This window comes from Myotis brandtii, unplaced genomic scaffold (genome assembly GCF_000412655.1).
Source record: "Myotis brandtii unplaced genomic scaffold, ASM41265v1 scaffold1289, whole genome shotgun sequence".
In the NCBI taxonomy this organism is placed as follows: Eukaryota; Metazoa; Chordata; class Mammalia; order Chiroptera; family Vespertilionidae; genus Myotis; species Myotis brandtii.
Genome location: NW_005354543.1, coordinates 152,763 through 164,872, shown reverse-complemented (window position 1 = coordinate 164,872; position 12,110 = coordinate 152,763). Strand labels below are relative to the sequence as shown.

General features: G+C 42.3%; 1 protein-coding gene across 1 annotated transcript in view; it reads right to left on the bottom strand.

Moving 5' to 3' along the window:
* LOC102248581 (zinc finger protein 420) overlaps positions 1–12,110 on the bottom strand; it is a 102,153-nt gene that overhangs the window by 759 nt on the left and 89,284 nt on the right. Inside the window, 2 exon segments of the mRNA XM_014534320.1 lie at positions 20–611; positions 10,075–10,083. Of these exon segments, the coding sequence (XP_014389806.1) occupies positions 20–611; positions 10,075–10,083 (601 nt within the window).

The following is a 12,110-nucleotide window of genomic DNA, read 5'->3' as shown; positions in this document are numbered from 1 at the left end:
GGCTTCTCTCCAGTATGCACTCTCTGATGAATAGTAAGTGTTGATGCCATACTGAAGGCTTTGCCACATTCTCCACATTTATAGGGCTTCTCTCCAGTATGCACTCTCTGATGAATAGTAAGTGTTGATGCCATACTGAAGGCTTTGCCACATTCTCTACATTTATAAGGCTTCTCTCCAGTATGCACTCTCTGATGAATAGTAAGTGTTGATGCCATACTGAAGGCTTTGCCACATTCTCCACATTTATAGGGCTTCTCTCCAGTATGCACTCTCTGATGATAAGCAAAACTTGATGCCGCACCGAAGGCTTTGCCACATTCTTTACATTTATAAGGCTTTTCTCCAGTATGAACTCTCTGATGTTGATGAAGGATTGAGGACTCACTGAAGGCTTTACCACATTCTCTACATTTATAAGGCTTCTCTCCGGTATGAATACTCTGATGACGACGACACTTCGAGGACCTCCTGAAGGCTTTGCCACACTCTCCACATTTATAAGGCTTCTCTCCAGTATGAATTCTCTCATGTTCACGAATATTTGAAAGGAAATTAAATGTTTTACCACATTCTTTACATTTATAATGTTTTTCTCCAGTACGGATTTTCTTAAGTTTATTTAGATTGAGTATTTGACTGAAGAGTCTCGCACACGGATTAAAATTGCAAGGTTTCTCCCTGGTGTGAATGTTATCTCGTTCAGTATGATTTGAAGATTGTTTCAAAGGTTTGTCACATTTTCTTTGTTTGTTTGTTTTTGCCATGGTACGAGTAAACTGAAGTATATTTTGATTTGACAATTGGTCAAAGACTTTTCCACCTTTATAATGGTTTTCTGGGAGCTGAATTTTCTGATGTATATTAGAATTTGACCCTTGGTTAAAATTTTTCCAATGCTCCTTGCATTGATAACTTCTGTCTTCATTGCATGTATTCTGGTAATCATTGAAGATGGAAAGGCCTTTAGTGACAGCTATAATTTCATTAAACATGTACTCTTTTTTTCAAATAACTATTCTGTAATAACTATTAACCATGATGTGTATAAAAAACACACAATCCTTCCAGGCTTGTGTGATTCAGGGGTGAGCAACAAACCATGAACCAGGAGGTCACAGTTTGATTCCTGGTCAGAGCACATGCCTGAGCTGTGGCCTTAATCCCCAGGGCAACAGGCAACCAGCAAGTCAATGATTCTCTCTCATCATTGATATTTCTCTCTCTCCTTCCCCCTTCCTCTCTCTTAAACCGATAAAGACATATTTTAAAAAAGATTTCTAAGTTTATAAAAATTATAGACATTTTTATCAAAAACATTATTTCTCAATAGAAGTATAATGACACCGTAATACAGAAGTCAACAAACTAATTGCATTTAAATTTTGTATGTGCATTATAAATCACTATATTCTAGAAATGACTGAAAATTTAATCCCACACTACACTGCAGTAATTCTTATACTTACAGCATAGATTATGCTGCACTGAAGGATTAATCTATGAAAAATAGATTTTTCATAGATTTTCAGTATTTTCATTCCAAGAATGTATAATATTAAAAACATTATATTTGGTCTTCACATTTAGAAACACATTAATTAACAAATATAACTAATTTTAATTGGGAGTATTACCAAATGTGTAATATTTTTGACATCATTAATTGACAATGATTTTATTATGAATAACTGTACCAGGTTACTCCTGTCCATGTTAAAATAATTTTTTCTCATCTTACACTCCTCCTCAAATTCCAAGGCTTTCACTAAATGTACATTATCAAAGCCATACCTTCCATATCTTACCAGTATTATTTTAGGGAATAAATCTCTTATTTTTGGCTTTTGCAGAATGGCCTGGTTGTCTTCTGATAAGATAGCTGAAAGATATGAAATACAGTGTCACAGTTTTGATACCCATGGGAATGGACACTGAACTTATCAGCAATTACTGACCCAATGACATTTTTGAGTACTCCAAAATTAAGTTAAATGTTCAAAGCAAGACCAAGAAAGGTACAATTAGGAAAAGTCACAAGGAGGGTTAAAAAGTTGCTTACATTTGCCACCAATACTTGAAAACACCCTAGCAAACAGTGGCAGTATTATAAGAAAACTCCCACTTCCCAGATTCTTCACTGAGAAGATAGAGATGAGGTACTGTGTCTGTTCAATGATCTTGCAGTTTTGCAGCATCTTGAAGAACGTGTTTCTGTTTTGCATGATACAGAGTGCTAAAATAATGGCATTACTGGTACATGGTGAATACATTGTAATGGCTACTAAAAAGAAAAAGTGGTGCCTGGCCCACATGGCTCAGTGGCTGTGCATCAACTTATGAACCAGGTCATCACAGTTCGATTCCTGGTCAGGGCACATGCCCAGGTTGTGAGCTTGATCCCCAGTGTGGAGGGTGCAGGAGGCATCCGATCAATAATTCTCTCTCTGGGGGACATATGTAATAATTCCAACAGTGAAGAATTATTAAAAATAATAATAATTCTCTCTCATCATTGATGTTTCTATCGCTCTCTCCCTCTCCCTTCCTCTCTGAAATCAATTTAAAAATATTTAAGAATGAAAAAAAGAATAGGTGGGTAATTGTTCAAACACTACAGAGACTGCAATACTGAAGACAGTTATCAAAACAAAAAGATATTTTGGGTTTTAGGAAAGAAATAGAAAATTATTTAAACTTGGAACTTACACACACTCTGCCCCCAAACAATTCTGACAGAAATTAGAATTTTTGCCACAGGTTATTGTTATTTATTTTCTCTTACAAAAAGCATGTTTATAAGGCCTGGTTGTTGTTGTTTTTTTGTTTTCTTTTTCTTTTTTGTTTAAAATATATTTTATTGATTTTTTTACAGAGAGGAAGGGAGAGAGATAGAGAGTTAGAAACACCGATGAGAGAGAAACATCGATCAGCTGCCTCCTGCACATCTCCTACTGGGGATATGCCCGCAACCAAGGTACACGTCCTTGACCGGAATCGAACCTGGGACCTTTCAGTCCGCAGGCCGACGCTCTATCCACTAAGCCAAACCGGTTTCAGCAGGCCTGGTTGTTTAAATTCCTGAACCCCAACAAGAGATATTAAGACACTGAGAAAAACTAAAAAACATGGTCCAAATATACAAATATCTATGAAATGAACCAAACATAAAAGGCAAGGTAAAAAAAAAAAAATGCACCAATTTAAAAATATAACAGAATTACCAATGAAAGATATGACCAAGCTGAAGAATCAAAAAACTTGCATAGTACATTGAAGATTTTGATAGAAGCCCATATGGGACATTAACAAATCTACCACTTTGCACACCAAGTGGAGTGACATAAATACAGAATAGTGAAAAGGCGTGAGAACAGATAAGAAATTAAGAGTTGAAGACATGGGGAGCAACATCAGAAAAATGGAGGCTAGAGAGATTACCCAGGGCTCTCTCCTCCTGCAACTTGAACAAGTTAATCAACTATAACTTAACAAAGAATTCCCTGCTTAACACAGAAGCCTGACTGAGAGACCAGCACAGTGAAACATCTAGAGGTGGGCAACCAGGAATAAAAGGGGAAGTAGGGAGAAGAGGCCAGATGGCCATGGACACAGCCCTGCAGTAGGAGCTGGCGACCAGCTCCATCCAGAGAGCAGGGGAAGCTGGTGGTATTAGTTGTTTCCATGGGGTAGAACAGAGAGTCTCAGTGGGCTCTCCAGCAGGGTGAGCAGCGAGAATAGCAGCTGAGCCAGCAGAGATGCCTGGGCAAGGACACAGCATAGAGGTTCTGCAATGGCTGTCTGCTGTCGGGCAATGGTGATTCAGACAAAGAAATGTAGCCACAGAGCACTACTTTCCCTTAGATTCCCAAAACTCGCTTCCAGTTGCCCTTGGTCAAAGAGCATAGTATCTGCACACAGAGAGCTAGTGCAATAGAATCGCTGTTGACTTCTGTGATGGATAACCAGGTGAGGCTTGTGGGGGGACCCACAGAGGTCTGGGGTCACCATTACAATAAGGGCAAAATAAACACCCACCCAAGCAGCACGGCTGTAGTCAGCTCTGGGAGTTCACAGAGTTAATAATGTTGTTATTCAGTGCCACCTACAAAAATGGTAGAAAGTCCTCTTCAGAGAAAGCTGCTACAGAAAGGTCAAGAATAAATGCCTAGACAGGGGAGACTAACAAATTGCATTAGTAACTACGGTTATGAGAAAGCTCAGAAAGAAAATAAAAAATCTCCAGAGAGCAAGCTTCAGCTCATGGCCAATATGTGACAGAAATAACACAGAATTTAAGATTACAGTTCTGAAAATACTCAGTAAGATGTGATAAAATACTAGCAATTCAATGCACTCAGAAAACAAATTATTGAACAAAATTAGTACTTTAACAAATAGATTGAAACTTTCAAAAATAACCAATCAGAATGCTTGAAAACGAAGTATGCAATTTAGGAGATTAGGGGTGAATTACTGAGACTAGGAAACAGAGCTGAACAGATAGAGCAAAGAAAAAAGACACCTGAGCATGAAAAGAAAGGGCTCTATGAGAACTATCTGACTCCATCAGAAAAGGCTCATATATAGAAGAATTATAGGCATACTAAGAGGAAGAAGAGAGGAAGAGGGGAACTAAAAGCCTATTGAAACAAATAGTGGATGAAAACTTCGCAAACCTATGTAAAGAACTAGGTCCTCAAATTCAAAAAGGAAATAGAACACTTACTCAACTCAATCCAAAGAGACCCTCTCCACGGTGCATTGTATTAAAACTGTCAAAAATTAATGACAAAAAATAGAATTCTCAAAGCATCAAGGGAAAGGAAGGAAGTAATCTACAAAGGAAAACCCATCAGAATATCGTCTGACTTCTCAGCAGAAACTCTACAAGCCAGAAGAGCATGGAACCAAGTATTCAAATGACTAAAAAAAGAAATTACCAGGCCAGAATAAAATACCCAGTAGTAATTTCCTTTAAATATGACAGAGAAAGACATTCCCATGGGCAGTGTGCATAGGAATTTGTTCATAGTTTTTTTTTTAAACTATAGTCCGGCCCTCCAACGGTCTGAGGGACAGTGAACTGGCCCCCTGTTTAAAAAGTTTGAGGACCCCTGTTCTAAGGCCACATACGGCAGTAACTTATTGAAAAACTTTGTGAGTTAAATAGCCACATTAAACTACTGTAACACGAGTAAATCGCAGAATACATAGGAAAAGGAAGATGTGAAGTGAAAGAAAATTAGATTTTCTCCTTTTGGGGAGGTGCATGGTGCTGTGATAAAATTCCCGAGTCTAAACCTTGCAGGGTCTTGTTTGAAGCCTACATTGCATTAGAAATTACAAAGCAGAGAACAGCACACCTGTCCCCGTGTTCCGGGGATTTCTCCACCAAATTCCTCCATCTCAATCCTTTCAAGAGACAAAAACAAAATTTCAACAGAAAAACCTTAACAATACAATTCCTTAAGAACATGCACAGATTATCCCAGGACCCCAAGGCAATGAAAGAGGAGCCCTCACAGTCCAAGGGGAGGACATGGCCTCACTGCTAATGTGAGGATGGCAGTCCCAGGGGCAGAAGCAGAGTCCGGAGAGGATGCACGTGCATGGGTCCTATTGGAGACGGTCTGTCCCTCTATGACAGCAACTGACAAACCTGAACTTCTCAAAATCCTTCCCATTGAAACACAGCTTCCCAACCAAACTGGAAGGTCTGGCTTCCTCCATGACCTTTGGACCTCTCACCTATGTCATCTGCTTCCTCATTCCCACCTACCTGGGAACAGATACTATCATTTTTCTGTTCGTGCTCTTTCATATTCTTTTTTAATATTGTTTTTATATTTTTTATTTATTGTTTAGGGAGAGAGAAAGAGAGATGGAGAAACATTGATATATGTTCCACTCATCTAGGCAATCATTGGTTACTCCTTTTGTTTGTTGTTGTTAATCCTCACGGGAGGAAAATTTTTCCACAATTTTTTTTTTTGAGAGAGTGAAAAGGAAGGAAGGAGAAGATAGGGAGGGGGTCGGGGTGCCATTGGTTACTCCTTTTGTTTGTTGTTGTTAATCCTCATGGGAGGAAAATTTTTCCACAATTTTTTTTTTTTGAGAGAGTGGAAAGGAAGGAGGGAGAAGATAGGGAGGGGGTGGGGGTGTGGAGAGCGAGAGCGAGAGCGATAGCGAGAGCGAGAGAGAGAGAGCAATGTGAGAGAGACACTTCAATTGATTGCCTTCCCCAAATCCCAACCAGGGCTGGGGATCGAACCTGCAACCCAGTTACATTTCCCTCACAAGGAAAAGAACCCTCCACCCTTGGGTGGGCAGCCTGAAGCACACCAGCCAGGGCAACATTGAATTCATTTGACCAGATCAAATCCACAACCTTGGCAGATAGGGATAACACTCTAACCAACTTACTACCCCAGCCATAGACCACGTGCTCTTTCATTTTCTCAGAAAAGATGACAATGACCTGCTTAGAGACTGCAAGAACCATTTATTATTAGACTAGAGGCCCTGTGCACAAAATTTGTGAAGCAGTGGGGGCCCTAGACGTGGCAGGCGATCAGGGCCGATAAAATTCCCTACCTACCTGCCTCTTCCTTCCTTCACCACCGGTGTGCCACCACCACGTGGTTCACCGCCAACTGGGGCCTGCTGACTGAAGGGAAGGGGAGAGGGAGGGGCCCAGGAGGTTGGCCCTGAGGAGGGATCCCGCCTTCAGCCTCCCTGGGAAAGGGGCTGTGTCCACTGCCACGCACCCATGGTTCCCCAGCCCAGCCCGGGGGCCTGCTGGCTGTGGGGAGGGACCCAGAGGTTAGCCAGCAGGGCAGGCCCCATCGGAGATCGGGACCTGCGGGCTGGGGGCAGCTCCTGTGTCAAGTGCCTGTCCCCTGGTAGTCAGTGTGCATCATAGCAACTGGTTGTTTGGTCGTTCCATCATAAAGGTTGCTTAGGCTTTTATATATATAGATGAAACATGAGTTTTGATAGAGATTCTTCTATTTCCAATCCAGTTTCTCCACTGGCAAGAAGACATGGCAGAATATTTGAATATTCTAAAAAATTATTTTCCAAAATGCTGTTTTCTGACAGAACCTTAATTAGTCAAGACAACAAATAAAATTTTCAAACACTGAGTTCCTCATTCACATACATAACAAAGCCTTTTTTTCTAAACCAGAATACCCCGATTTGTTTCCTAAGAGCAAGAATCAGAAAGTCTACCCTAAAAAGCAGAAGCCTCCTAAAGATGTTAAAATAATAAAGGAAACAAAACCCTGCAAGTGGAGGAGGAATTCAGGAAGGAAGTCACCCTCACCCAGGGAGGCCACGTTGCTGTAGTTCTCCGACATCACATCCAGGTACAATTTCCGCTGAGCTGGGTCCAGGCATTCCCACTCCTCCTGAGAAAAATCTATGGCCACATCCCTGAAGGTCAGCGGTCCCTGAAAGAAAAGATAAGTTTATCAAGAAGTCACCAGAAGAGTTCATAATGTCAGCCAATGTGAAAACAGTGTTAGGAGATAAAGAAAAAAATGAAGGGAAAAAAAGAAACAAACAAAAAAGAAAACCGTGTGAGGAGAAGAGGTTTTGACCAAGGGGAATATCCTGAATCACCCAATAAGATCACTTTGCCCAGTAACATTCTCTGGTATGTTTTCAAACACTAACAAATGAGGATGACACATGTCCCAAAATCCATGGTACAGACTTTACTTTTCAGGAAAATAAACTTTAAAATTAGGGCATCGACATGGGCATATGAGTTTCTGAGGGCTGTGTTTGCATCGTTCAGGGTCCGTGGTGTGTATTCCTCAGCTGGAGATGTCATGCTCAGTTGGAAGCATAATTACGGCCTGAAGTGTAACACAGTCAACCACGACTGCACTTTTCTAAAAATACAGATTCTGATCCAGGTTCTCAGATAGGGCCTGTGTTTCCACATGTGTAACAAGCTCACTTTTCACTTGTGATGCCAATGTTTCTGGTCCATTTGTCATACTTCTGAATACACAGAAAACACAGGAAAAAATTCATACATAACTTTTAAGTGAAAGTATTTTTCAATGGAATTTATAGTTCTCATGGAATAGGACACATAGAAACCAAAATCCTATCTGACAATTTACTATGAGCCCTAACTGGTTTGGCTCAGTGGATAGAGCGTCGGCCTGGGGACTGAGGGGTCCCAGGTTCGATTCTGGTCAAGGGCATGTAAACTCCACAGTAGGGGGCATGCAGGAGGCAACTGATCAATGATTCTTTCTCACCATTGATGTTTCTAACTCTCTCTCCCTCCCCTTTCCTCTCTCTAAAGTCAATAAAAATATATTTTTAAAAATAATAATAATAAAAAATAAGAAAATTTACTATGAGAATTCTTAGAACAAGATTATTCTGCCTTTGATAAAAAAATATTTTGTGAAACATATAATAAAAGGTAAACCTTCAATTTTATTCCAAACTCAAGCTACAATTAAAAAACAAACAAACACAGGTCAATACCTGTAAACTCATGAATATTCACAGCAGTTTCTGTAACTGAGAAGAATAAAGACAGGTTAAGCAAGTAAGAAAATATAGCTCAAACAATGTTAATATTTTATGTAGAGACAGACACAGATGTGATAACTTACCTACAATTTAAAATGGATAAAAAAGAATTGTCATGTCAATGAAATCAAGGTTATTTTATGATTCCATACATTTCATGAACCTCCTTGTGAATGATACCCTTTGTGTATTATATAAGATGAACTCACATAATCATAGAAAATATGTTAGACCTATAAAATATCTTAGTTGCTCATTTATTTGTAAATTTTTATGTGTCATTAGTGGAGAGCTACAATCATAGAAATTTAACTGAATTGAAGATACATTAATAATATGATTCTTATAAACTTTCTAGACAATATAAAAAGTGATTATGTTGAGTATGTCCATGAATGAGTGTAGAATATAATAAAAATTTGCAGCAAGAAGGCCTGATTGGTTGAAGCTCCCATGTCAAAAGTCAGTGATTTGTTGGAAATAAAAGTAGAAGCAAATAGAAGCTAAGACGAAGGGGGAGGGGGGACTTCTGGAAGGTCTGTGCACATCTCTCAATAAATTCTCCAATTAAGTGAGCATCTCAGCCAAGGGAATATCAGGTGAACTGGAACAATGGATATCAGAAAAGGACATGTCATAGCAAAAATACATAAATAAGCAAGTCATTATGTGAAAATGGTCATAAATAAACATTAATTTTTTAAAATATATTTTATTGATTTTTTACAGAGAGGAAGCGAGAGGGATAGAGAGTCAGAAACATCGATGAAAGAGAAACATCAATCAGCTGCCTCCTGCACACCCCCTACCGGGGATGTGCCCGCAACCAAGGTACATGCCCTGACCGGAATCGAACCTGGGACCCTTGAGTCCGCAGGCTGACGCTCTATCCACTGAGCCAAACCAGTTAGGGCTAAAGGTACATTTAAATAGCAAGTCTTTCTTACTTATCTAGTGAACAAGTCTCTTCCCTTACTCTTCAGAACTTTCTGAGCTATTGTGAGCAGTAAAAGGTGAATTTTCTTACCCCTATTCTAGAGCTGATGCTGCAGCCACTGAACCTAAAAACCAACATTTCCCTTCTTCACTGATACCCAAGCCTCTGGCCTCTTCCCACTGGGATGTTAGACATGGCTACCTTCCCGGGAAGATCGATCAGAGAGGGATGTTTTCAGTAGTTGAAAATCATCAATTAAAGGTGAGAAATCTTCTTGACCTGGTGGGAGCCTGCATAACATGAATGCAGAGAAGGCTCTGGGCTAAAGGACAAAACTATATAAACTGCTGACCATCACCATCCTAAGAAAAACTGTAATTAAATAAGTAAAAGAAAAGAACATAAATAGCACCAACATCAGAAGTGGCAGGTTCTAAATCCACAGATGTCAGAGGAAAAGCAAACCTAGCCTGTGACTCAGGACACATCTTTTACCTGAGAAGCAGCCATTTGGTCCTAGTATGATCAGGGTCTGGGTTGTTTTCTTAGGCGAGGATATGTTGAGGAGTCACAGAATGTACCTTCAAAGACATCAGCTCAGCGTCTCAACCAGCTCACACGACACTTACAGTCAGAAGGACCTGGAAATGAGGAAAATGCCACCCCCTCCTGTCCTTGGTCACAGGAGAGAGTGAGGAACACTGAGCTCCTACTTGGAGACCACACTGTGAATTTTTGAGGGAATGTCTTCATGTGTCTCTCCTCCCAAAGACATCCACAAACTCCTACAGAAATGAGAATGTCAGCTGATGTCCTGACCACCCAAACCAAAGAGCACCCCCTTACCTCCCCTGAACAAAGCCTGCTCCCCACTCTCACAAAGGCATCCTGCAACCCTCCTGCTATCCCTGTCCTCACCTTCCAATCTCCTGGAGACCCTCAGTAACCAATGATGCCCCACCCAGAGCATCTGTCCAACTCCATGGGGGAAAGTGCCCCTGAGGGCATTTCTTTAAGCTCCTCAGGGGATCTGAGAAGACCCAGGGGATTTATCTAAGGATGTTTTTAAAAAATAAATTGTCAGACACAGAAAAAGTAAATCCATGGAACACACACACACACACACATATAAAACACCACAGCAACAAACCTAAGGCTTCTAATATTCCTTAAAAAGCATCAGGTGGTGATAGACACAGGTCACCTCCTTGTTGCCATCCCAGGAAATGACAAGGGACCCTGACCAACAGACAAGTCTCTCCCCTCTGAGTGAATAAGGGTTGCAATTGATAGCAAATTATTATAAAATCCCAAACCTTATAAACTGTAGATTTATAATTCTCATTCAATCTGTATAACTAAGACAATTCAGCTGTTAAATTAAATATATAAAGGCATCCTTAGGTGGCATGCTCACTGGTTGAGCTTGACCTATGAACCAGGAAGTGATGGTGAGATTCCTAGTCAGGGCATATGGCCAGGGTGCAGGTTTGATCCCTAGTGTGGGGCGAGCAGGAGGCAGCTGATCAATGATTGTCTCCAGTCAATGATGTTTCTCTCTCTCTCCCCCTCTCCTTGCCTCTCAGAAATTATATATATATACATATAATCACCATAGCCTATATATCACAAGTGAATCATCCACATCCCATCAGCTCACCCCTCACCCAGATCAGGGTTCCCCTCCTCCCACTACATGTATTTCTGTCTGTGGATCTGTCTCTGTCTCCTGCTCCCTTTCCCTCCACTGTGGTCCTTTCCTGTGTCCCCCCCTCTCCCCTGCTCTCTCCCCCCTTTTCTCTCTGTCTGTCCTACACCTGGACCATGAAACTCCTGAAACCTACTTCCCTTCAGGGGCTCTTTCTCCTGGTCTCTGAGGCTCCATCTCCACACACGTCTGCGTCTTCCCCTCCCCACGCCCGCGGCCCCTCTGCTGCCTGTTCCCGTCTGTCCCGCTCCCACAGCTGCTGACTCAGGGCTGCTCCCCCTGCTCCCTCATCCCTGAGTCCCCCTTTCTGTCCCTGCACTCGCTCCCCAACTCTTCTCTGAACCAGTGTCTCTGTCTCAAGTGCCTCCTCCTGTGCGGCCCCCACTTCTGCTCCCCAGGACCCGCTCCCTCTCAGCCCCCCTTCCTCTCTCTGGGCTCCCCCTCCTCCCTGTGTCTCCACTTCCTTCCTCCTCAGGCTACTTCCCCGAGTGACCCCCTCACTCCTACCGTCGCCGTCCAGTCCCCCCCACACCCTATGGGCCCCTCTCTGTGGACCCCGCTCTGCCCTTCCTCCCGCCCACGTGTCTGTCTCTCACTCCCTCTCCTGACCCCCCAGCCTGGGCCCCCGCCCCCCGCAGTCACCGCGCCCACAAAGCCCCTCCCTGCGGGCAGGTCGCCTCTTCAGGGGACACCGCGTCCTTCCCCCTGAGCCCCCCCATGGACACTGTGCTCCCCGGGCAGGCAGACCCCTTATTAAATGGGGGTGGGCCTAGGAGGGGGGTGCAGACCCCCAGGCCGGGAGCCATCCGGGCTCTTTGGGCGGAAAGCGCCGGGCGGGGGGAGGGGCGCAAAGGGCGGGAACCCCCTGACCCAGACTCTCAGCCCCGCGGGGGGAACGGT